At 37.9% G+C, this 26986-nt stretch overlaps 3 protein-coding genes and 1 long non-coding RNA gene across 5 annotated transcripts; 3 read left to right on the top strand and 1 right to left on the bottom strand.

The window, feature by feature from the left end:
• Positions 1–1914: 1914 nt before the first annotated feature.
• LOC114516368 lies at positions 1915–4315 on the bottom strand. Its single transcript, XM_028535822.1, has 2 exons — positions 4098–4315; positions 1915–2448 (listed from the first exon to the last, which is right to left on the bottom strand). Exons 1-2 carry the CDS (start codon positions 4239–4241, stop codon positions 1915–1917), a joined length of 678 nt encoding a protein of 225 aa, XP_028391623.1. The 5' UTR covers positions 4242–4315.
• Positions 4316–6243: 1928 nt separating this feature from the next.
• Positions 6244–6912, top strand: LOC114516323. Of its 2 annotated transcripts, none has more exons than XR_003686287.1 (3): positions 6244–6282; positions 6483–6604; positions 6811–6912. It is a non-coding gene; the product is annotated as an uncharacterized LOC114516323 (long non-coding RNA). The 2 variants fall into 2 exon arrangements; XR_003686288.1 differs by lacking the exon at positions 6244–6282 and adding an exon at positions 6359–6375.
• Positions 6913–8127: 1215 nt separating this feature from the next.
• On the top strand, positions 8128–24261 carry LOC114516311. Its single transcript, XM_028535745.1, has 17 exons — positions 8128–8203; positions 13232–13312; positions 14236–14335; positions 14453–14827; positions 17570–17651; positions 18049–18196; positions 18303–18424; positions 18658–18866; positions 19118–19310; positions 19483–19577; positions 20017–20089; positions 20295–20519; positions 20660–20698; positions 20845–20979; positions 22418–22517; positions 22629–23003; positions 23573–24261. The coding sequence occupies exons 5-17, from the start codon at positions 17571–17573 to the stop codon at positions 23827–23829; spliced, it is 2052 nt and encodes a 683-aa protein (XP_028391546.1). The 5' UTR covers positions 8128–8203; positions 13232–13312; positions 14236–14335; positions 14453–14827; position 17570; the 3' UTR covers positions 23830–24261.
• A 1142-nt stretch (positions 24262–25403) lies between these two features.
• Positions 25404–26365, top strand: LOC114516378. The gene is made up of 4 exons (XM_028535835.1): positions 25404–25576; positions 25707–25854; positions 25972–26092; positions 26181–26365. Exons 1-4 carry the CDS (start codon positions 25502–25504, stop codon positions 26194–26196), a joined length of 360 nt encoding a protein of 119 aa, XP_028391636.1. The 5' UTR covers positions 25404–25501; the 3' UTR covers positions 26197–26365.
• Positions 26366–26986: the final 621 nt, after the last annotated feature.

Here is a 26986-nt window from a genome sequence, read left to right as displayed (position 1 = left end):
TCAACATGTGCATTTTCAATGGATCGGCGAAAGGAAGTCAAGACCTTAACAATTGCAACTGCTTCCTTTGTTGCGATGTCCCAGTTGTTTTCGTCGGCAGTCCAGTAATCAGAAGCTTCCTGCGGGGTCGCGGAAAGAAGCTTTCCTCCCCAACCAGAATTAGATGCATCCGTGGCAATAGAGATGCGCACATGGCGTTCATCACGCCAAGGTAGGGGGTTATCGAAGTTTTCCAGAAATAACCAATGGCTGATCTCTTGTTTTAGCCGCTCAGAAAGAAAAATAGGCTTGTTGTTATGTAAGATGGAAGAGGAGATAGCTAGATTCATTTCACGTGTGTACAACCGAGCTGCTGGAACAGCCAGGGAAAAGGCGACACACTTTCCAGCAAGGCGTTGCAAAACCTTAAGTGGTATATGGGACATGCCAAGAATCTCATGGAGTAACGTAAGGAATTTGTCCTTTTTTTCTGGCATTAAATGAAAGACCTGCCTCTCCGAATCAGCAAGAAAGCCCAAATAGGGCACAACTTTGCGGGGTTGAAGAATAGACTTTTTCAGACCCAAGAAATATCCAAGGAGCACCAGATAATATGTGGCAAGGAAGATCGCTGAGTTCGCGGCCGCGAGGTATTTATCATCCTTTGTAGCCAGGGTAGCATACTGTCCCTTTTGTAAAGACACTTGCAACTGGCCATTATGCCTGTCGTCGATGTAAAGCAGACATGGTATCCCAATCGAACGAAAGAATGTTGTTGGTAAAAGGCCAGTTGTGTGGTAGATATAGGGGATATTTTCCAACCAAATGGTAATGTATTGTAAACGAAATACCAACCGCCAAACTGGATGCCAAAATACGTACGACTTTCTTCAGTTAGGAGAATGTGGTCGTAACCTGACTTATCGTCTAACACTGTTTGGTAGTGGCCGGCGTCGACGTAACGGGGCAAATCGGTAAGCCGATCTAGAGAGAACGGCATATCTCGCATCCATAGATTAAGGTATCTTGCATCGTGGCATAAACGGGGTTTTGTCGGCTCTACCGTAAGTGGTAACACGAGATGTGGTGGTTGTACAGTACCGACTTTGCCAAGCATTAAAATAGCTCCCGTTTGTAAACGCTCCAGAAGGGTTTTACGCACAAATGATGCGAAAGGACGACAAGATTGATTATTCGGAAAAATCCGGTGGGGTGGTCGATCGGAATTGTACTCCTCTGCTTTGAACCTTCCTTGGTATGGTTGAAAATATGGTTCAACCGAAACCTTATTTTTTACCCAACCCAATATTTCAGATTGTTTATCAGGAGGGAGGACATGGGAAATGTCCTGCCAAGCGGAGTAATGGTTATGGAGTTCGCCTGCTTTAAAATGATTTGGATCACGGAAATATACTTCCTCAACATGACCAATGATATCGCCCGCCTGGACTTGATGAACACGATTGAAAAGTTGCTGATTTGCCGCTGTCTCCCCACTGACCTTGACGGGGCGTCCCCGAAAGTTTACCCATTGTTGGTCCGTAAAAGGTGTATCGATTTGTTGTAGATGAAAATCAAAGTCAGAATCCTTTTCCCAGTGCCAATTAGCCTAAAAGGGGAACAAGGAAAACCATAGGAGACCCCGCCAAGTCAACAGGAAGACAACAGCTTTGACCCGAAAATCGGGGGGGTTGATTTAGGTACCCTTTTTCGAAACTGCTATATTCCCAATGACTCAGATATAGACATACAAACCACGGACGTGCTTGTTTGTTATTTTCATTCATTCATTTATTGTTTCATTTTTTTTTTATTTTTTTTTTTTTTTTTTTTTTTTTTAACTGCTTATTTTATTGCGGTTTATAACCAAAACATGTTCACAATTCTTTACACTGAAGTCCACATATAAAGGAGAGTTATTAGACAGACTATAAGTTATTGAGCCTTTCGCGTTTCACCAGAAGGGTGCTTGGCTTGGCGAGCCTGGGTCGACCGACGGAACTCATTACAGTCAGCCTTGAAATGCCCCGGTTTATGGCAAAAATAACAGCGCGGAGCTGGTGATGCTCGTGTCGACCGACCGCGTTCGCGATAAGAGAACCATGTTGGCGTTGGACGACGTGACTGTTCTTTACGGAGAGTCTTTTCCACTTTTGCAACAATGTCGAGTACTTTGTCATGGTCTTTGTCACCCAATAATCGACGGATTAGCATTTGAAATTGAGGTGCTGGCAGGTTAACCTTCTCTCTAGCTGTCTGGTATGCCACTCTATAATAATCTCTTTTCTCGTGTGCTTTATCCTTGGCCGTGCTTTGAAGAGAATCCAACATCTCCAAAGCTTCATAGTTATTGAAATCTGTGAGTGGACGAGCTGTATACAGCAACATTCGTCTCCTTAAACTCTCCACAGAAGCCTGGGATACCTCATCTACTGACTGGCGTAATTGACGTAATTCTTCGCGTAGTTGCTAAAGGAAAGAGGGAACACTGTCACTAAGATTATAACCATTAACACGTGCGCCGTGATGATAGGCATATGTTCAGCCACTGGTGCTCTATGAGAATAATTCCATGCTAAGTATCTGTCGTATAATCACTAACTTACACCCAGAAGATTAGAGCATGAAAATCAATCTCGTACAATTTCAGCATAACCATTATATTCAGAGCTCATTTCTGCGATACATTATCAACTGAAACGATAGTTGATTACAACATACTTTACTACAGCGTAACTTCCTTGTACAACAACTACACCAAGAGTTTGTTTGATTGTTGATGTATTTGTATGAACTGCATCACGTAAACAGTGACAATATCTATTATAATATGTATCTGCTTATATCCAAATTTAAGCTTGTTCATTTACAGTCTAACTTCAGCCACCACGGCACAGTGGAGGAAATTTATACAAAGCAAACGAATCGATACCCCGCGAAATTGATCGTGTAAATGCTCTTTAGTGGACTGACAATCTACGCTGAGCCCCGACTATTGCAGTGAAGAAACTACAACCAAACAAATCCCGCGAGACCCATCGCGTAAAGAGCTATAACAATAGCTTATATTTTATTGTCGTTTATTCATTTGCAATTCACCCTTGACCATACAGTCAAGAAATTACAAACCCAAGCAAATCCCGTGAAATCCATCACGTAAACAGCTAAAACAATAGCTTGTATTTTATTCCTGCTTGTTCCATTTGCAACCACCCTTGACCTTCACCGTCAAGAAATTACAAACCAAGCAAATCGCGCGAAATCCATCGCGTAAACAGCTAAAACAATAGCTTGTGTTTTATTGTCGTTTATTCATTTGCAACCACCCTTGACCATCAAAGTCAAGAAATTACAAACCAAGCAAATCCCACGAGATCCATCGCGTAAACAACTATAACAATAGCTTGTATTTTATTCTTGCTTGTTCCATTTGCAACCACCCTTGACCATCACAGTCAAGAAATTACAAACCAAGCAAATCCCGCGAAATCCATCGCGTAAACAACTATAACAATAGCTTGTATTTTATTCCTGCTTGTTCCATTTGCAACCACCCTTGACCATCACAGTCAAGAAATTACAAACCAAGCAAATCCCGCGAAATCCATCGCGTAAACAACTATAACAATAGCTTGTATTTTATTCCTGCTTGTTCCATTTGCAACCACCCTTGACCATCACAGTCAAGAAATTACAAACCAAGCAAATCCCGCGAAATCCATCGCGTAAACAACTATAACAATAACTTGTGTTTTATTCCCGCTTGAAGCGAATGAAAAAACTCTATTTGATATGTAAATTTCAAGACAGTAGCTCAAAGGGTCACAGATACTAGTGTAATTTGTATTACAATTACACACACATAAGTAGGTCCGCTCAAACATCTCAAGTGACAAATAACAATATAAAAGAGTCGCGCGAAATCGATTATCGCAATGCCTAAGGACCCAACAAGGACTATGATCGGTCATATCTAGATATGTATATCACAGACAGTACGTTGATAGAACGGACGACAAAATAATATGTCGACAAGCATCACACTGGTACCGTAAATTATAGAACTAATAAAATTACGATAAATACGGAATTTTGACGAGACAAGATTTAATACCAACCTCAAGGTCTGGTCCATTAGGATCGCCTTGTGCGGCGCCAGCTTCAACAGCGGCCGGTGGCTGTACAGGTTCATTAATTGGAGGCTGTGGGGCTGCTTGTTGATCATCAGCAATAGGGTATTGAACTTCTGGTTCATCGGCCATAGTGCTATCCTGTTAGAGCTTGGTAACAAAATTTTCGTGGGTCATACACTCGTCTCGTTTCTCCGTCAAGCACTCCGCGTATAAACTGAGCATGAATGGCGTTCTCTGTTACACGCCCTTCTTTTATGTTCCACTGTCTAACACACGTGGCTATTTCTTCCAATCACAAGCGGCATTGTTATGGTAAATTTTAACTTTGCATATCATTTACGTGTTGTGAATAGCGTAGTTATTAGGTCGAGCATTCAAATAAAAGCGTCTTGCTTTCAATTGGGGGTTTCAATCATATACAGGGTGAGTAAAAAAACTGACACCTTTGAAATTCAAATTAGCTGCGAACTTATGGCTGGAATATGACAATTAACTCCCATGACTGACCCATGTGTTCAATCAACAAAAACGATTTGATAAAACTGTTCTTTTGTATTTACAGAGCTTAGAATGCATTTTAACTCCCAAAGGGAACAAACTTATGTTTTAGGTTAAATATAAAATATATGTAATATGCTTCGTATACCCATGAGATATTTTAGGGAACTTCTGTCACATTACAGCCGCTATGCGGCTAATTTAAATTTCAAAGGTGTCAGTTTTTTTTACTCACCCTGTATAATATCCAGGCAATCAGATATAACAAAGGCTTGACTACATGTCATGCTACACTAAAGGCTGACTTCATGTCATGTCCGCGTCGTAGATTTTGTGTATCTTAAGGTCCTTCAGTAACATTGGTCGGAAAGAAGTATGATAATGTTTAGCGTAGGGAATGTTTAGCTACTTTTTAGCTTACTCTCGGCACGTAATTTAGTCTTTGTTACTGCAGGTTTACGAAAATATTAAACTATCTGTATCTATCTAATGGCATGAATAATAATGATCGAAGTTTCTGGTAATGGTGGAATTAATTAAATGAAACATTATATCGAGATGACAGATCGGAATGTCATAGATTTTTGAATTATTTTTCAGATCTTTTATCACTCACTGGTGAGGTCGGAAACAGTTTAGTTAGCCGCGTCTATTTCAGAAGCGTTTTGTGGGAATTAACGTCGTTGAATGTGATATGAGGTAAGTTAACATTCTACTTTGATTTTCACGGAAAAGACTACGACAGCTAAGACGGCAAATGAATGCACGTGTAACGAATGTTTGTGATATTTATATGACAGTCGAAATGCCAAATGGACTTGTAATTGCTTTAGAGCGTTTTTGTTGTTCATCGTCGAAAATCTACGTTGCAATCCCATTACTAACAAAACGTTTCAGAAAAATAAAAATTGTGCGTTGTATAGCATAGTTTGCTTATTTAGCGACATCCGTTTGAGCCATAAATATAACACAGAACTTGCTTCGGAATTAATTCAACACATATTAATTTAACAACATAGATATTTGGTATTATAGTGTAATTGATGAGAAATCATAACGCATATTGTGTTGTGTTAGATTTAAAACCATGCAGCCGCCATTATAACCATAAATTCATTCATTTCATTGTGAAAACCTAATGTTATAAGAAAAAAAGTATTTTTAAGTCTTGTATGCATGCTCTAGCATATCCTGACCCGAGTGACCTCGGCTCTAAGGTTTGACTATCTATATAGTAAACAGTGGAATACCATTTAGTGTATGGTAAAGATAAGACATAACACTACTGCAGTAATGTTTGTACTGATTTTCCTATCAAAACAGGTAAACCCATAAGTATTCAGTATTTTTTCTTGTTTTTTATCGTACGAAAATAACTTTCTTTTATAGCGCAATAAACATGCTTCGTTTTAAACTGCTGGTAATTAATGTCCTGATCTCATGGATCTCATTTGTCTCTCCTGAAAAAAAGGTCAGATAAGTCTCGAGGTTAATTATTTTATTATTTGTTATTTCTTATCTCATCATTTTTCTTTCAATTTTATTCACTAAACAAAGTTGTTTCTCTCGAATCGACCAAGCGGAATCAAAATCAAATTTGTTGATGTATCTTGACAGATTGTGGACATTCAAACAGGTTATGATCCTGGCTCGTGTAGCAAGAAGGAACGTGGTTTGTTAAAATTGATCAAAGATCGTTCAAACAATGATAAACTGTTAGTTTGTGCTGAACAAAATGGAGTTTATGTCTGGAAAACAACGGACGGTAAAGTTCCGAGTGTGACGTGTTCTGAAAGTTCCAGAATTCTCTGTCGATTCCCGACCATTTTGTGCAGTTTTTCGAACCGCAATGAACAATCATTTCCATTCTAGGTTCCAGTCCATCTGGCGAATTTTTCAACCCCGGCTACGACTGCACGGATATTCTGAATAAGAATTTTGAGTCTCGAGATGGATTTTATTGGATAAATTTGAATCGAGGTGCTCCCAAGAGGGTTGGTAAATTTATTATTGGTCCTTTTTATGATTCGATCTCGGAGTTTTTATATATTCAGTCGGTTTTGCCCGATGCATTTCTTTTGTAAGTGGAATAGCTGGCAAATGATAATAGAAATCCGACGGGCAGAACTGGATATATAAATACCCCCCTCAATCATCGTTCTATTTTCTGCCCATTCTTAATTGCTCATTTTTACCGCAGGTTTATTGTGACATGACAACAGATGGAGGAGGATTTGCACTGATTGGTAAACTCAACAGTTCTGTAACATGGAAAGTTCCATCCAAAAACACAACAGTTGATCCATTTGGTGAGTCTCAGTGGTCCAGTGATCTTGGTGACGCTCAAGTTCTTGATTTCAGAATACAAATATCCACAACGGAAAACCTAGCCAAAGCAAATGCTCACTGGTAATAATGAATTAAATTTATTGTCTGTTGAAAATCTAATATCAAATCTCCAAACTGCTTTGAGTCACATACGACCACGGTAAATCAAGACAAGGCCTTCATAAGAAATCTGTCAATCTAAGACCAAATTATTCAATCGCTTGAATCTTCATATTCCAGCAACTAAATATTTATGCACTCAAACCATCTTTCTAAACCAAAACATCTTCCCTAAAATTATTCCTTATCTTGGCAGGTCCTACAGACTGCGAAATACCCGTCCTCTTAAAAATATCATGATTGTTAATCAGGGGGGTTGTGGAGCAACATCACCAGGCATTGGTGACATCGCTTATGTCAAAGATCTCCGGACTGAGAAAATTGTCGCGACAAAATTCCGCTGTTCACAGTTTGGACTACATCAACACTTTTTTCTAAAAATTGGATGGGTTGGTATTTAGCGTTGTTGTTCATCGTCCTGTTTAGAATTTTAGTGATAGTTCAACGAACCTTTTTTTGGTGTACTTCATTGCTTTTATATTAAAAGAAACGAGCATTTATCAGTTGCTTAGTTCCAGAAACACACAAATCAAATACATTTTCCATTTATTTTCAGGCAATGATGAACGAATGCTTCGAAAAACAATGTCCTCAAGGTTTTGCTTTTCACCCAAAGTTTCCCATTCAAACTGACTCGTCAGGATCTTTCAGGTATAACTTAGCAACGACATTGGGATGCACTTACCGCATCTTATTTCTATACGGGTCCCGGTTTTTGATCAAGAGGCAAAAGGTGATGCTGATTTGGAATTAATTTTAGCAACTATACCCTGTCAAAAGGGAAATTGCACCTACCCTCCCCCTTCCTTACCCAACGGTCCAAAAACATTTTTTTTAGATTAAACGGAATGATGTATTCCGGGTATATTGTTTTTAAAAAAACTTGGTATGAAGGCTTTGTTTTATTGTAACATTATTTACAAATTCGAAATAGCAACGGTAGTCAATATCGGTTTTCAGTGTCTTCATTGAATAGAATAGATTGTGAAAAGGAGATGTTTACTAAAGTTGAAATCACATGATTCACAAAATAACAAAAAAATGATTTTTTGATGATTTCTGTATATCACAGCTACAGTGTGGTTAGCGAAACATCTGGAATCAGTCGCAATTCAACCGCATTTATCGGCTGTGATAAAGGAGTGGTACGTCAACAGAACTGTTGTTATTTCAGACTTTGTAGACTTTAAATTCTCTGAACCATGCCTATATCTTGCCCGGAGTGCCAGGAGATTTTGCGCTCTTCGATTAACTCGAATGCCAACAGTAATTCCCAACCATCGGATGGAGATATCGATTCTACACAATCAAACAACGATAACAACGTCATTTGTGGTGAACTAAACTCCCACTTGAAACTCTCCTGGTCAGGAGATTTCGAATCTCTCAAACGATTTGTAGATTTGAATATTGATCTTAACGGTACTTGGAAATCACCGGGAGACGAGCGAAAATCCTACAGCAATGGCCAAACGACAATAATGTGGTGGAGAAAACAGAAGAAGCTCCAACTCAGTGGCAGAGAAGCCAATAGAATCAAAAAGCAGTTTTGTAACATCCTAATGGGCGAAGCAACGCTTGGCCTTGGCCTACCACGCTTGAATGACGAGAGCGGAGCAAGTAGCGAGCCACCCAAAAAACTTTCTGATCAGTGTTCATGTACTCAAATCACAACTGATCTCGACGGTATTAGACTCGATATCGAGATATTACAATCAAAAACCGATGCCCTACAATCTTTAGCAAACGTACAAGAAGGTCGTTCATTCCCTGGCCACAACATTAACAAATTTGAATTGCAAATGCAAGAATTCTCAAAGGAAACAGGAAAAATAAAACAGATGGAAAGAGACCTAATTGAAATCAAACGTATGGTCAATAAAGGAACAGGCGAACGACAGCTAAATCCGGATAAAGATCAAATTCCTAACATCATATTACTCGAAGATACGATACCCTCAACTTGCAAGCCTAACGAGGCCGAGGAAAATCCGGCAATTACCGCCCCCACAAATCCAAATGTCAAACAGGCTAATGATAACGACCATATGCACAAAGAACCCACCCCTCTTTCATATAAAAACAAAGGCAATACTCGAGCGATTAAAGATCAAAAGATGCAAATCAGGTCATATAGACAACAACAAAGCAAAGAATACACCCACTACCATCTGAACGAACAGCTACGTTCATATAAAGCGAAACACAGAGATATACATAAGAACACATATCCAAAAGAAACCAAAGTATCCAGTAACTACACTCAAACCAATCGGCCCCACATTTCTACAAAAAACCCAAAATCCCAAAAGTCCTCCTTTGGCTCGAGTAGACAGGACAACCGGCGGACTTTCCACCAAAAGCCAACACTAATAACAGCGCTAACCGCCGGAAATCTGATCGCAGAAACAGGCCTCCTTTTCACCGGAGATTGACAAACCATACACCGGCCAAATATCGGACACGTGTAAACAGCCCACCACCATATCAGGTAAAACACCTAAGGAAGTTACCATCGTACCAATCACATTGCCTAAACAAACCACTTACCTACCAGTCATTGGGCCAGAACCAATTCCCGCCTTTCCATGTACACCACCCACAGCAGTCAACTCTGAGCCAACGTCCCCAATCACCCATTTACAAACAATACTTCCGCCAAGCCTACCAACCCATCAATCGTACTGTAGACCAGAATGGAACATGGGTCTAGATAACGATGCATGCCACGTCGATCCCTCACGAAATCCTGATAAAGTCTATCCGATACCTGTGAGGATTACGAATCACAATGTTAAATTAATTAACAAACGAAATACCAAGCAAAACAAGCTTTTACGAAATCCCAATATGATCGACATTCCTACCACTGAAGGCAGGTCTTGGAATGAACACTCGACCCTGAAAGACCTTAGTATAGAACGGGACACTCCGCAAAATTATAACATTTCAAAGTCCCCCCATTTCCGTCTGGTACACTTAAATATAAGGTCTCTACGAAATACCTCCCATTGGATCCAATTCGCCGAATTTGTTTCAAAGACAAGGATTGAGGCAATAACATTATCAGAGACTTGGTTAAACACAACCATACCAAATGCCGAGATCAACTTGGAGGGCTATAAAATTTACCGCCAAGACCGCCTCCACAAAAGAGGAGGAGGGGTAGCTGCGTACATTCGGAGTGATATTAAGGTCACCGTACTGAAGGAAATATCATCAGTTTCCACCGATTACTTCCAGCAGCTTTGGCTCAAACTTCAGACTAAAAAGTTAAGATCTATCCTGCTCTGTGTATCATATAGACCACCAGACTGCCCGCCGTCCTGCCTAGAAAACAACCTAAAAGCAAGTTATATGCAAGCCGCCATGCAGGACAAACCCATATTTATTTTGGGAGACCTCAATTGCAACACCATGAAGGTCACCGCTGAGACCACAGCATTGGAAAACTTCATGTACGAGATGAACTTAAAGCAATTGATCACTTCACCAACCAGGATCACAAACACTTGTGAATCACTAATCGACGTAATCATAACTTCATCACCCAACCTTGTCCATCAAAGTGGTGTTATGGACACACTCATAAGCGACCACCTACCAGTATACACCGCGTTAAACATGAAACTTCCTAAGCCATCAGTACAGAGCATCCTGACGCGAAGCTATAAAAGCTATGATAGTTCAAAGTTCATTACCCATCTTGGTACAAGATCACAAGAACTCATTTCTATCTTTTTCGATTCCAATGTCAATTCAAAACTCAGAAAACTTAATGATGTCCTCTCTACTACTTTGGCTGTCCATGCTCCAATTAAAGAGGTCAAGATTCGACGTCGATCTGTCCATTTGTTACTGCTGACATCAAAAACAAATGATCTACAGAGACCAGCTACATCGTCGATACAAACAGACACGAGAAATGGAGGACTGGAAGAACTTTAAAACAGTCCAAAAATCAATCAAATCCACCTTAAAAGTCGCAGAGAAAGACTACGTCCGCACTGAAGTTAATACACATAAAGACAAACCTGGGTCACTTTGGAAAGTAATTCATAGCCGCATTCCGTCTAGAGACAAAACAACCCCAATATACAGCAAAAACCAGGAAGAGGTTGCCAACGATTTTAACAGTTTTTTCCAGTCAGTAGGGATAACAGCCGCCGAAACAGCTACGCAACTGGCCTTAGATAATAACATCAATATATCTTCCATGTCTGCCTGTGAAATCAAGAACCTACAATGTCCGATCGAAGAGTCATTCCACTTCATACCTGTTACCTGTGCGGAAATTGAACGCATACTAACATCTATGCCATCAAATAAATCACCAGGTCCCGACAAAATCAGTATGAGAACTATTAAAGACTGCCTCCAAGTAATCTTAGCCCCTGACGGATATCATCAACAGTTCATTTACAACTAATACGTTTCCAGAAGCCTGGAAAATAGCAGAAATCATACCAATATTAAAAGAAGGGGATCACGAAATAGCCTCCAACAACCGTCCCCTCTCAATGCTCAATGTAATCTCGAAGGTATGTGAGAAAGCGGCCTTAAATCAATTCACGAGTTTTTTAAACCGGACCGGCCACCTTACGGCACACCAGAGTGGAAACAGAAAGTACCATTCAACGGAAACCCTCAATATATTAGTAAACGATTTTTTCCTGAACGCAATGGATAACAAAGAGCTATCTGCCCTTATTCTGTTAGATCTGTCCAAAGCCTTCGATAGCATCGACCACACAATATTGCTTCAAAAACTAAGCATATTGGAGTATCTCGTAAGGCTCTAAATTGGTTTAGAAGCTACCTTTCAGACAGAAAGCAATACGTACGCATTGGCTCTTCAGTATCAGAAACTCTTCAATCACTCATGGCGTCCCACAAGGGGCAATATTGTCACCTCTGTTATTTTGCATCTATATAAACGACCTTCCAACAGCACCAAAAACAGCTAAGTTAGAATCATTTGTGGATGATTCGAAAATATTCATGTCCTTTCCAATCACGAATATAATCGATGCAAAAAGTAACATAGAAGAGGATCTTAAGAGGATTGCAACATGGTGTTTCACAAATAAGCTGTTAATTAACCCTGAAAAGACAAAATTAATGCTAATAGGCACTCGACAGTTAATCGGAAACCTTACTGAAGGACTGGTTATCTCGTTCCTAGGAAAAGAGATCACACCTTCCTCTTACGCCAAGACCTAGGGCTATTCATGGACAGTTTATTTAAGTTAATATGATGAATATACGACACGTCATATCAAATCTTCAAATGGCAAAACTGTACCAAATAAATAGAAGTAAGAAGACAGCTTCGATAGCGAAACCCTCCACACGATTGTCAATGCCCTAGTGATGAGCAGATTGTATTACTGCTCTACGGTGGGTCGAATACATACGGCAAACAACATAAAAAAACTCGAAAAAGTACAAAATTTTGCTTGTAGGATTATAAACAAATACAAGGAAATACGACCACATAACACCAGTACTACAGGCGATCGGTTGGCTCCCAGTCAAGGAACATTTACAGTACAGAGATACACTAATGTTATAAATGCATGAACGAACTTGCACCGCCGTACTTATGTGACCAGTTTTTAAAACGAAATGCAGTTCACAACAAGAACACCCGGAATAAAGACGACCTTGACATTCCCCCATGCAAAACAACATCAGGTCAAAGAAGTTTTTGCTATAGAGCAATAAAAATCTGGAACATTTTAGATAAAGATTTTAAAAAACTACCTTTTAAAACATTTAAGAAGCACTTAAAGAAAAATATGTTAACAAATAACGTTAACGGAAACCTATCTTAGTTAAAGTATTAAAATCTTAGTATAACTATATAACTAGGATTTCTCTTAATTGTAAACATATTTTATAAACATAGCATAGTCAATAACGTAATTGTAGATAGAAATATACCTATTTTTAGCCTTGTTAGTACATACTGAAAAGCCCTATTGGGAGTATGTTTTATGTATAATAATAATAATAATAATAATAATATCACGTATTAGCATTTTTAAACAAGGCTTCGAACTAGCTTTGATGCCTTATAGGCGTAAAAACCGTGACTTCTATAGTTATGATAAAGTGTTTAGTCCATGTATGCACAAATATTTAATCCAAGGTGTCAATCTCAATTTTAGTGCTGCAGTTGTTTTAGTCCACCAGATAGCACAGACGATCTTTGTGGCACCGATTGTAAGGCAAAACCTGGCGCAAATGTGGTAAAGAATGTAGTCGTAATATTCATAATTAATTTTATAACCTCGAGCACGTGCGAAGCGCCGCGGGAGGGCACTAATTCCGCCCGGAGATTTACAATTACACCCGGGAATTTTGACAGAACATAGCGGAATCCAAAGTTCTCTAAATTCTATGTCGTGGCCGTTGGATGATATTGTTAGTTATGTGCATGCGCGAAATTTGAATGGAAAAACACTTTACAAAATAATTGAGTAATGCCTATGTGCGATGAAAGAGAGAAAGATATGTAATCGATAAGCCTCCAAGTGTTTTAAAAAATAAAGTGTCTTCCGTATTTGCTGTCATTAAACTATACAGCTGTTTACAGTTATAGTATATGAACTTGGTATGTCGTTTTACAAAGACATAACCGATCAACTGGAAAAGTCGGCTGCAAAACTCCGATATATTCGCTGCATAAATATTCGAAGAATAAGTACTAATATTATACATCAAATTCAAATTAACCAATCAAAAAACATTATTTCTACCATGTGACGAGGAGATTTTTTGTGGTATCGCATCCCAGTCCCCTATTTCCGAGCCAGGCGTGTGATTTTTTGTGCTAGGCGTGTGACATTAAATTAATCACACTTTGATATTAGATTTAGCTGACGCGACGTCTCGCGAGGACTACACGCACCCACTGAAAATAATGCATATGATATTTTCCTCGGGCGAAGTCCTCGGGTAATATCATCACTTTGGGAAATATTTCGCGGAATCTCCCTAACATCAGGTCTATAAAATAATGATAAATAACATGTGACATTTAGTCCTGGAAGATTTTGCACTGTTTTGATGTTTTCAAGGTGGAACACTCATCGAACTTTATCATTTGAATAACCTGCACTCAAAAATCACGTAAATTGTTTTGAACCAAATTCATGTTTGTCGTTTATAGCTTAACTACGCCATGGCCAAACTTACTCAACAAGTCAATGCTGCCGTCGCTAAACTTACATCACGTTTGGATAAGTTGAATCGGACAGTGGGAATAAAAGGTTCTAACGACTACATGTTATAACGTGACCTTAAATAGATACGATACGATACGATACGGTGCTGTTGTGCATTCTTCAATTAAAACTTAGGAGAATGTTTCCTAAATATTTTGACAGCGAGTTGCGCCAATTTCTATAAAACCGGAGCAAGAAAAGATGGTGTTTACACAATAGATCCTGATGGTCTGGGATCGTTTCAAGTCAGATGTGATATGAGCACAGACAGGGGGGGCTGGACCATGTTTCAAAGAAGACAAGATGGAAGTCAAGATTTCTACCTGGGATGGTCAAACTATAAAGCAGGCTTTGGTGATCTTAACGGCGACTTCTGGCTGGGTCTTGATAAAATACATCGTTTGTCCAAATCTGGTCAAAATGTTCTAAGAGTTGATTTGATGGATTTCAATGGCGCTGAACGTCACGCTAAATATGGAACGTTTAGTGTTGCTGATGAATCAGACAAATACAGATTGAATATCGGCAGTTATTCAGGTAAAACACACCCTGCCTGGTGTGTTATTTACCATACACATGATTATGAAAGTTCAAAATGATACTATATTTCATCGATATACGTTTTTTTATTCCTAATAACACCACCACCAGGGGCCATGCAGTTGTATAACAGACTAGTTAACTTTTAACTGTAGTTAAAGAGAGAATTGGCCAATCAGAGTCGTGTATTTCTGGGTTAACTAGGATTTAACTATGCAAAATGTATTTAAAGAGTTTGATACAACCGGCCCAATTTTGATTTTACCATATTTATGCCTGTCTTTCGTTTTAATTAATGTTTTGATAAAACTGTCAGGTTGCAAGAACCATGTTGGCAAAAACAACTGAGCTCTTCTGTGGTATTTTCAGGGCACAAAAAATACATGATTGAATTTTTCAAATTTAACAAGTTTATTACACCTCAAAGTTATTCTACCTTTTGGCATTAACCATGTTGAACTTCATTTGTTAATTAAACAAAGGTTAAGGGACGTTACTCACAGATAAGTCAGTTTAATTATATTCGTAATAGGTGACGCAGGCAACTCCCTCGCTTTTTACAATCAAATGTAGTTCACTACCAAGGATAGTGACAATGATGTTGATAGTGATAATTGTGCTACGAAGTACAAAGGAACTTGGTGGTACAAGACCTGTTATTTTTCCAACCTCAATAGCATGTACCTGGGTGCAGGTCTGACTGACGGCATCGCAATAAACTGGTCTAGTTGGCACTATTTTTCAATGAAAAAAACGGAGATAAAAATTCGTCGAAGCTAGTTTTGAGGTTAAGACAGAGATACAGGGACATAATTATACTTACTTGCAAAAATATAAGTTTGAGGATTTTTTCTATAACAATTAGATAAACTTATTTTCGATTGCTTATTATGTGATTTTAGTCCGTCGAAAATATGCTCCAATGCCCGAAACAATTAATATTGTTACACTATTTTAATCAAATAATTAATGTCAAGTAGGATATAAAACAGTAATTAATGTTCAAGACATATCGGACGTTTGCACGAAACAGTTGAACATATTGCATCTTGTTTTTGAATCCAAATATGGTAAGGTAAATTGATCCCTGATTGGTTATTCAGTGATTTGTGCAAAATATGCTCCAATGCCGGAATGAATTCATTAATGGTACGCTTTTTATTTAATTAATTAATGTATAAGTTTATTTATTTTTATTTGAAATTGCCAAAATTTTCAGCGGATTGCAATTAAGCACGTTGAAATAGTTTGTCTTACTTTCCCGTCACACATCTGAAACACAAGGTCAGTTTAAAAGTTTCAATCCATACATATTTTGCACTATAACCCCATTTGTGGCATGCTATGCAACGTCTAATTCACGAACGAAACCCGAAAATCGCTGTGTGGATATACCTTTTCGAGAATCTCCAGAATAGATTAGCTCAACAAATGTAGAAAATCAGAGAAAACGTTTTATATTCTCCTACTGCATGAATGTACGATCCAAAAAAAAATCCGAAAAATATAATACATGATCTGTCCTACTATATAAACAAGACGCCAATTCTGGCGCGGTAACTGCGTCGCGCCAATCGTTGCATGCAACTGTGCCCCATTTCCTGTCAATATTTATTCCTTTAGAAAAATGTTTCTTTCTTAGGGTTTCTAGTAAATAGAGCACTTCGTACAGAATATACGGGTAAAACTGCATTATTGGTGCTAGGCATATGTAGCTAACAATATACGTGAATAAGGCTGAGTTTGGAATCATAGGATCGGTCTGGCCGTTTTTACCCTTGAAAGGAAGGTGCGGTTTGATTGAAAAATGGCATAGAATGGCATACAAGGCTTTCACAGCATATAAGGCTTTCATGGCATACAAGGCTTTCATAATTCATGTGATCGTTGTCTGTAAACCCGTTTTAGTGTAGGTTTACCATGATCAGTTTGTGCTAGTGTATGCCGAGTGAGCATATCAAACAAGACAAGACGAGAATCCAGCATTATGATTACCTGTACGTATTTTCTCGAACGACAGACGTCTAGATTTCCTGCGCTATTGGCCATGCACAGCGACTCGTGTACGTGTTATTTTATATGACGTTCGTGCATGCAGTTTCCTGCTTTTGGTTCGCACGACCAGAGTTCGAATCCCGGCGACAACAAACTTTTTCAATCTTTGTTTCAGTAAAATATCTCTTTTGTGGGGGTTACTAGGCTTAGATTACTATTTGAAGTGTGTTTAGCACGAAAATATTTCGATACGAAATCAGACGAGTTCAAAATACGCCGGAGTATCTTATTTGGCCTGCGCGGCCAGGAAGACCGGGTCGAAAACGTAAAAAAAACACGAAAAAAACAAACAAACAAAACACCGACGGCAATTTTAGACTGCGTTCGTGCAATGCGCGACGCAGTAACAAGACAAAGCGACAATTCCAAGTGCATTGCGAAATCCTGAACATGCAGCGCTATGTATCTTGTGGCTCTCGTACAGAGTTGAAAAAACGAAGGCTCTTGCCCCTCTTCTAATATTGAGTCGCCAGAGTCGGGCGTAAAAAAGATATATTCTAGAGCTTATGGTGGTATTGCGTCTAATCTCAGCTATACCAGCGAACCTTCAGAGTCAGACATTTCAATCATTTAATAAATACGAGATCCAGGCTAATAAGTGGACCGATTTCAATAAGTTAGTAAGCCCCGATTATCATATTTCTGGTCATGTATTTCACATAGGCAAACAACTCTCTGTTTCAGTATGCTGAATATGTTTCGTTTCAAACTGCTGGTAATTAATGTCCTGATCACGTGGAACTCATTTGTCTCTCCTGAAATTAAGGTCAGATGTTTCAATGTTAATTCGTGTTATGATTCACTTTATCGTATTCTCAATTTTGATTGGTTAATTTACCTGCAGTTAACCGTGCAAAAAATACTCTGAGCATGCGCATTTGTTAAAAACGTTGCTCAGCTGCAAATAATACTCTGAGCTGATACTCTTTTGTAAATAATAATGGCGACTCGCTTTGGTGTACTTTCGGAAAATGAGTTGTATTGCTTACTCGAAGAAAAAACGCAGAAAATACCAAAAAAATAATAAGTGAATGATAAAACCATTACTCGGTTCTCGCAAAATATCGTGATTTGTCGGTGGCTCGCAGAATAATTGGAAATTCGACCTCGTCCAATAATTGATTATTAAAATTAAAAAAAAATTTCTTGCTGTATTTTACCAGAGTGTGGACATTCAAACAGGTTATGATCCTGGCTCGTGTAGCAAGAAGGAACGTGGTTTGTTAAAATTGATCAAGGATCGTTCAAACAATGATAAACTGTTAATTTGCGCTGAACAAAATGGAGTTTATGCCTGGAAAACTACGGACGGTAAAGTTCTATGCGTAACGTGCAAAAGTTCCAGATATTCTGTCAATTCCCGACACTTTTGTTTAGTTTTTCGAAACGCCCAAATGAACAATCATTTCCATTCTAGGTTCCAGTCCGTCTGGCGAATATTTCAACCCCGGCTACGACTGCACGGATATTCTGAATAAGAATTTTGAGTCTCGAGATGGATTTTATTGGATAAATTTGAATCGAGGTGCTCCCAAGAGGGTTGGTAAATTTATTATTGGTCCTTTTTATAATTCGATCTCGGAGTTTCGATACTAATTTAGCTGGTTCTAGCCGATGCATTTCTTTTGTAAGTGGAATAGTTCACATTAGAAATCCGACGGGCAGAATTGAATATATAAATATTCCTCACCCACTCAATTATCGTTCCAGTTACGCCCTAGATCACGCAGTGCTATCTTCTGCCCATTCTTAATTGCTCATTTTTACCGCAGGTCTATTGTGACATGACAACAGATGGAGGAGGATTTGCGCTGATTGGTAAACTCAACAATTCTGTAACATGGAAAGTTCCATCCAAAAACACAACAGTTGATCCATTTGGTGAATCTCAGTGGTCCAGTGATCTCGGTGACGCTCCAGTTCTTGATTTCAGAATACAAATATCCACAAGGGAAAACTTGGCTAAGACAAATGCTCACTGGTAATAAGAATAAGTCGTTGTCTGTTAAAAATTTGAGAACAAATTCCCAAGTATTTGAGTTATTGATCAAGGAACACCTGCACTCAGGGGATCAAAAAATCATCCTCATGGCTTTATCTTGAGTCAATAATTCAGTAACTCAACATTTGCATATTTAAAATTATTTATGGTAGTCTAAGATCAGTTATTTCTATTTTTCTTGTGTCAATTGTAAAATATATTCACACTTCAAATAATTTTTATCTTTGCAGGTCGTACAGACTGCGAAATATTCGTCCTCTCAAAAACATCATGATTGCTAATCAAGGGGGTTGTGGAGCAACATCACCAGGCATTGGTGACATCGCTTATGTCAAAGATCTTCAGACTGAGAAAATTGTCGCGACAAAATTTCGCTGCTCACAATTTGGAACATTTCGCCATTTTTTTCTAAAATCTGGATGGGTTAGTTTTTTAAGTTGTTGCTCATTTTCCTGTTTATAGTTTTAAGATTGTTGGACATTTTGTTGGCATGCCTTGATGCCTAATCGCATGCCTTGACGAAACGAACAAAGCATATTTTGCTTGCTTAATTCCTGAAAGACGCTAAATAAATACATTTTCCATTTATTTTCAGGCAATGATGAACGAATGCTTCGAAAAACAATGTCCCCAAGGTTTTGCTTTCCACCGCGTATATCCTATTCAAACTGACTCGTCAGGATCTTTCAGGTATAAACTAAGCAGCAACACTAGGGATGTACCTGGCGTATCTTATTTTAATTTGGGCCCGAGATGTAGGGAGAGAAATGAGGAAACTTATGAAACTTTAAATTTCTAAACTTTATCCATTCAAAAGGAAAAATTCACAATTGGTCCCCCCCCCCTTCTCTCCTCAACGATCCTTACACATTTTTGTTAAATTAAAGCGATGATGTATTCATTTTATATTGTCTTTTTAAGAAACGTGATATCAAGAGGTTTGTTTGACTGACATCGCAACATCGTTTAAAATTTTAAAATTGCTGGTGTAGTCAATGACGGTGAATAAGTGCCTCCATAGAATACAATAGAATATGCAGGGGAGAAGTTAACTAGAGTTGAAATCGCATAAAAAAGTAATCAACAAAACGGAGATTTGTGATTGGTGATTTCAACTTATATATTACAGCTACAGTGTGGTGAGCGAAACATCTGGAATCAGTCACAATTCATCTGCATTTATCGGCTGTGATAAAGGAGTGGTAGGTCAATAGAGCTATTGTCATTCCAGACTTTGTAGACTTTAAATTCCCGGGATCATACATATATCAAGGATAAGTTTGCATTTTTGAACAAGCATTCGAACTTCGTGTAGGCGTATAATCCCAGACTTCTAGTGATGGAAAACATTTTGAGACCGTATGTGCCTGTATTGAACTGATTTCAAGGAATTAATCTGAATTTTAGTGCTGCAGTTGTTTTAGTCCACCAGATAGCACAGAAGATCTCTGTGGCACAGATTGTAAGGCAAAACCTGGCGCAACTTTGATAAAGAATGTTTATTCATGGTTCTGGGTGAGGACATCTTCTCCAAAGAAAGTTTGGAACAAATGCATGGATTATAAAGTTTCTGAAACTAACGGAGACGAGGTCTGGTACAAGTTGGTTGGTCAAAATGTTGTCCCTAAGAGAGTAAGTCAGCACGAATATTGCTTGCTTGTCCGTGGCAGAGATAACTGACTTATAATTATATTCATTGCAATTAGAATGTGTATTTTTTGGAGGCACTTAAATGTGGGCGTTGCAAGTGATTATGCATTACTTCTTTTTAGGGTCGTTGTTCCAGAAACGATCCGCTTTTAAATGGCGGAGTAAGTAATAACATGATATAATAGTAATAATTCCATGCTCTGGTCCATTCCAATCTAATTTTAAATCATCAAATATAGTTGTGCTTTCTATTGAACCTTACTTTCCTCTTATAAAAGAATTTTTGAATATTCCATTTTTGTCTTAGATTATAGTTGTTCCTGATAATGGAAGTGTTAGTAAAATTCCAGCCGTCTCAGGAATATTAAAATTTCGAAAGGACAATCAAAAACTTTATGTAAGATCAAATGAAAGATGGAATGTGATTGCGGAAGGGAAAAAGGTAGTTATAATATTGATAATTTATAACCTAGAGCACGTGCGAAGCGCCGGGCGAGCCGGGTACTAATTCCACCCGGGTATTGTGACAGAACATAGCGGAATCCAAAGTTGTCCAAATTCTATGTCGTGGCCGTTGGATGGTATTGCTGGTTATGTGCATGCGCGAAATTTAGAGAAAGATATACAGTGTGTATCAAAAAAATTCGAATGCAACTTTGACAGGCTGCTATGTATAAAATACTAAAGTAAATGATATAATTTTTATATGGCAACAAAGATTAGCTTATTTAGTTTGCGTTCATACCATTCTTATATCGACACGGCCAAAACTGGCCGAGTTATCGACTTTTAAAAATTGTTGCTCGAAATCAAATTTTTCCGCCGATGGGAATTCGAAGTGAGACCTCCAGACAAAAGAAAATGCAAATTTAATCAGTAAATGTTCGTTGTTCCGTGCTTAATTGAGGCATTGTGTTCTTCAAAGCTATCGTTGAACATTGAATAAGCAGAATTTTTGGCGATAAATTTGCATTTTAGTCTTCGTAATAATTAGATTTTAAAGCCCTTTGGGACTAATTTTCAATAAAACAAACGTCCAATTCCCATCGACGGAAAATTGTGATTTTTATGAACTTTTTTTGTCGAACCAGTACTCTTTCACTTTTAAACTAAATGGCACGTACGTGTCATTTGAAAGAGAAATAAATGAACTTCACAATGGTGTAAAAATCAACCAAATTTGTCAAATATATTTTGCATTATTACACGCTAAATTTAGATTCGAATTTTTTTTATACACCCTGTATAATCGACAAGCCTCTAAGTGTTTTAAACAATTAAGTGGCTTTGTTTATTCCGTATTTGCTGTCATTAAAATATACAGTTTACAGTTATAGTATATGAGCTTGGTATGTTGTTTTGGAAAGACGTAACTGATCAACTTAAAAAGTCGGCTGCAAAACTCCGATATATTCGCTGCATAAATATTCGAAGGATAAGTACTAATATTATATCTCAAATTCGAATTGGCTAATCAAAAAACATTATTTCTACCATGTGACGAGCAGATTTTTCGTGGTATTGCATCCCAGTCCCCTATTTCCGAGCCAGCCGTTTGATTTTTCGTGCTAGGCGTGTGACATTAAATTTATCACACTGTGATATTAGATTTATCTCACGCGACGTCTCGCGAGGACTACACGCACCCACTGAAAATAATGCATATTGATATTTTCCCTCGGGAAATATCATCACTTCGGGAAATATTTCGCCGAGTCCCCCTCACCTCAGGTCTATAAAATAATGATAAATAACATGTGACATTTAGTCCTTGATTTTGCACTGTTTTGATGTTTTCAGGGCAACTTTATTATTCGAATAACCTGCACTCAAAAATCACGCAAATTGTTTTGAACCAAATTCACTTTTGTCGTTTCTAGCTTAACTCCGCCATTGCCAAACTTACTCAACAAGTCAATGCTGCCGTCGCTAAACTTACATCACGTTTGGATAAGTTGAATCGGATAATGGGAATAAAAGGTTCTAACGACTAAATGTTATAACGTGATCTTAAATAGATACGATACGATACGGTGCTGTTGGGCATTTTTCAATTAAAACTTAGGAGAGCTTTTGCTAATATTTTGACAGCGAGTTGCGCCAATTTCTATCAAACCGGAAGAAGAATGGACGGAGTCTACATAATAGATCCTGATGGCCAGGGACCGTTTCAAGTCAGATGTGATATGAACACAGACGGGGGTGGCTGGACCGTGTTTCAAAGAAGACAAGATGGAAGTCAAGATTTCTACCTTGGATGGTCAGACTATAAAGCAGGCTTTGGTGATCTTAACGGCGAGTTCTGGTTGGGCCTTGATAAAATACATCGTTTGTCCAAATCTGGTCAAAATGTTCTAAGAGTTGATTTGATGGATTTCAATGGCGCGGAAGGTTACGCTAAATATGGAACGTTTAGTGTGGCTGATGAATCAGACAAATACAGATTGAATATCGGCAATTTTTCAGGTAAATCACACTCTTGGTAAAAATAATACAGCGAACAAAAATATCAAGTACTTGTTTATAATCAACTAAAGACTAAATATAGGAGCCGTAATAACACCAAATTTTTGCATTGAGCATATTTTTCCACGGCTTTTGTTTCAATCATTTTCTTGACCAAAATACGAGCAGGTTGTAGGTATTCATACTGGCATAAATAACCGAGCGATTCATAAAATAAATTTCACTTATTGCATTCTATTTTAAAAGATCGTGCAAAGTTTTTACACCTTTCGTCATTAACGATGAGGAGAAACGGTGGCAAACGCACTCCTATTAAAACTGGAAATTCGGCGGTTGCAGAAAAGGCAGTAAAGATTTTTTCATCCATTTCAATCTTCCATCTTAATCTTATTATTTGCTTAAGATACAGATTCGGTAATATACGATTTTAGAACGAGGTCTAATAGCAGACGGATTACTTTCCAGAAGGATCGCATCGGAATTTAAATAGTGTTATAGAAAATTTCAAGACATCACTTTCTGTTTTTAAATGTTATATTCATTGATATTTTTTAATATATTTTTAAAAGGTGACGCAGGTGATTCTCTTGGTTATCACAATCAAATGCAGTTCACTACCAAAGATAGTGACAATGATGCTTGGAGTAGTAATTGCGCTACGAGATGGAAAGGAGGTTGGTGGTTCAACAACTGTCACTATTCCAACCTCAACGGCCTGTACCTGGGCGAAGGTCGGTTTAGTCCCACTGGAATAAACTGGTACGATTGGAAAAGATGGCATTCATTAAAAAAGGCAGAGATGAAAATTCGTCCAAGTCAGTTTTAAGATAAAACTCTTTAATCGCCAAGAACGTGAGTTTGAGGATGTTTTTTGAATCCCAAGTTTCAAGTTGGTTATTATGTGATTTAATTCCGAATTAATTAATGTCGCAGTATTTTAAATGATTATTTAATTAATATTAAAGGCGGGTTAGGCCTGTTTTCCACCTCAACCGTATCGTAGTGAAACGTAGCGTATCTCATTAATCATTGACATTGCTTAAGTCATTACGTTACGCTACGATACGGTTGAAGTGGAAAACAGGCTTTGCAGTCGCTCAAACAGTTGCTCATGAAAATGAGTAGTCTACTTGTTTCAAAATTGCTCAAATTTCTCATTTTTTGTAATAAACTCTCTCTCATATTCATTTAAAAGTTCAGCGAACTAAAAGCGTGTCAAATATTCTGAAAGTTTTTGATATTTTAGGAAATATATACGGATTGGAAATGTGAACAAAGCGTTTGTTAACATTACGGCAAGACTTCGCCCTACCTTTAAGTGATGGTAATTAATGAATAAGTTATAGCGTGCAATAATACGTTTGGCCATTTGGACATCAACAGTCCACCACCGCGCACTGCCATTCACAAAGGCTTCAGAAACATTTTATATATTTGACCACTTCCCGTATAATGTCATCATCAGTCAACGTAAGAGATCGGGAGTGTACATTTTCAAAACATCATGCATGCAAAGTTAATCTGAATTAAGATCTCTTACAAGTCAGGGCACAAAACACAGTTTGGCCGCTAACCGCGTTATTTCAGAAGGCAGAAGCTTTGTATATCTTGTAAGTTGAATGTCGTTGTTATATGTATATTTATCCGTAATTGCGTCTGAAACTTCACCATATACTACATTTACCAGTGTCGTGATTTTCTTATTCAATCATAAAAATTCCGACGACATTCGTTTAAGCAACCAAATAATATAAAATTTTATTTCTATAATATCTTTAGTTATAAGAATTATTAAGAGTTTATTTCAGAAATCGTGGGTATGTCGACAGGTATTGATAACATAATTCATTGGGCTAATAATGAAGTGTATTTTTCAGTATTTTTTTCATGTTCTAACATGTTCTGACCTTCTGAAGGGTTCAACTATTGTTATAACAAATCGTATTGCAATTCAACGCAGGTTGCTAGTTTAATTCACCGGATGTTATTTATTACGTTAGCTGAAAGATGAGGCAAAATGAGCGGGCCTGTATCTGCTAAAATCTAGACGAAAGCTGCTCTTTCCGCTGAAAGAGTTTTTTCCGGCCACCAAGTCTGTGAAAACGACACATTGTCATCGAATGATTATGACAATTCATAATACGCGGGTAAGCGCGTCCAATCATCCAGCGATCTATGTTGCAGATCTATACGTGGTGAAAAAATTCTACTCTTTACCTTAAATAGTTTTTGACCCGGAAAGGATTTGAAAAAAAGAAGGGAAATTGCATATTCCACGCAGTGGAAAATATACGGCTTTTATGTAATCATATTGGGTAGGACGCATATAAGATACAAGCCTGACATTAGAGGTCACTCGTATCCATCATTTCATAAATAGCTCCAGGGACCCAGATTAATACGTATTATACGATTTTTGTAAGTCCGGATTATCATTTAATTATATTTTTTTTACGTTTTTCACTACGCAAACAACTTTCTGTTTTAGCGCGCTGAACATGTCAGTTTGCTTTAAACTGCTGACAATTGCAGGCCTAATCTCACGGATCTCGTTTGTTTCACCTGAAATTAAGGTCAGATGATTTCAATGTTAACATTATACTTTGCTTAACTATGACATTAACTGAACAAGAGAACTTGAAAGTATTTACCGATACTCTCCTCCGCGTTAAACCAATTTTAATTCTTGCTGTATTTTACCAGAGTGTGGACATTCAAACAGGTTATGATCCTGGCTCGTGTAGCAAGAAGGAACGTGGTTTGTTAAAATTGATCAAAGATCGTTCAAACAGTGACAAACTGTTAATTTGCAAGGAAGAAAATGGAGTTTATGCTTGGATGACAACGGACGGTAAAGTTCTATGTGAAATGTGTTCTAAAAGTCCCAGAATTTTCTGTCAATTCTCGATACTTTTTTGTTTTGTGTAGTTGTTCAAACCACCAATATAAACATACGTTTCCATTGTAGGTTCCAGTCCGTCTGGCGAATATTTTAACCCCGGCTACGACTGCACGGATATTTTGAAAAAGAATTGGGAACCTCGAGACGGATTTTATTACATAAATTTCAATCGGGGTGCTCCCAAGAGGTTTGGTGAATTTATCATTAGTCTTATATTTATAATTCGATCCTAATTGCTTTTCTAGTCCCATTCCTAATTGCTTTCTTTACCGCAGGTGTATTGTGACATGACAACAGATGGAGGAGGATTTGCGCTGATTAATTGGTAAACTCAACAGTTCTGTAACATGGAAAGTTCCATCCAAAAACACAACAGTTGATCCATTTGGTGAATCTCAGTGGTCCAGTGATCTCGGTGACGCTCCAGTTCTTGATTTCAGAATACAAATATCAACCACGGAAAACTTAGCAAAGACAAATGCTCACTGGTAATAAGGGCAATAATTTTTTGTTTGGAAAATTTAAGAATAAAGGAAACTCTTCGGTTTACATGCCACACCAGTTACATAAAAAAATCACTAAACAGCTGACGCAAATGCTCACTGGTAAAATTAATTTTATTGTGTGTTCGGAAAATCTAAAACCAAATCTCAAAATCTTTGACTCACATACCACCCCAATATATCAAGCAATCACCCTCATAAGGAATCTGGCAATCTAAGAGGCTAAGACTAGCTTGTCCCATCGCTTGACTTAATAACACCCGGTGTTAGGTACAGGGTGTATACTAAAACAATTAGAAAACTCGAACTTGTTGTCTAATTGTTAATTATACTTTAAGAGCTAATTTACTTGAAATTTGATGTCACCATGCATGCAAAGTTATAGGAATATTATGAAAACAGGTCCTTATGAATGATTCATATTGAACAAAAAGTTGAACTCATTAGCTACTTTTTTTCAACAATTTTCACTTATTTTAAGACTCGTCGCCATTCAGAAACTCATTTAAGATTGTTTTCTATTGCAACCTTCCGCCTTAATATTACTTGCCTCAGATAAAGAATATAATTATTCGAAA

Source organism: Dendronephthya gigantea, unplaced genomic scaffold (assembly GCF_004324835.1).
Source record: "Dendronephthya gigantea isolate DGI-Jeju-01 unplaced genomic scaffold, DenGig_1.0 000005F, whole genome shotgun sequence".
NCBI lineage: Eukaryota > Metazoa > Cnidaria > Anthozoa > Malacalcyonacea > Nephtheidae > Dendronephthya > Dendronephthya gigantea.
The sequence above is the reverse complement of the archived record's forward strand: the minus strand, read 5'-3'. Positions and strand labels throughout refer to the sequence as shown.

Coding starts and splice junctions, on each gene's coding strand:
- LOC114516368 (XM_028535822.1), bottom strand. CDS start 4,241: ATGGCCGATGAACCAGAAGTTCAATACCCTATTGCTGATGATCAACAA. Junction 2,449..4,097: donor CTAATGGACCAGACCTTGAG/GTTGGTATTAAA, acceptor TCTTTCCTTTAG/CAACTACGCGAAGAATTACG.
- LOC114516311 (XM_028535745.1), top strand. CDS start 17,571: ATGCTGAATATGTTTCGTTTCAAACTGCTGGTAATTAATGTCCTGATC. Junction 19,578..20,016: donor GACTCGTCAGGATCTTTCAG/GTATAAACTAAG, acceptor TATATATTACAG/CTACAGTGTGGTGAGCGAAA. Junction 20,090..20,294: donor TCGGCTGTGATAAAGGAGTG/GTAGGTCAATAG, acceptor TCTGAATTTTAG/TGCTGCAGTTGTTTTAGTCC.
- LOC114516378 (XM_028535835.1), top strand. CDS start 25,502: ATGTCAGTTTGCTTTAAACTGCTGACAATTGCAGGCCTAATCTCACGG. Junction 25,577..25,706: donor TTGTTTCACCTGAAATTAAG/GTCAGATGATTT, acceptor GTATTTTACCAG/AGTGTGGACATTCAAACAGG. Junction 25,855..25,971: donor TGCTTGGATGACAACGGACG/GTAAAGTTCTAT, acceptor TTTCCATTGTAG/GTTCCAGTCCGTCTGGCGAA.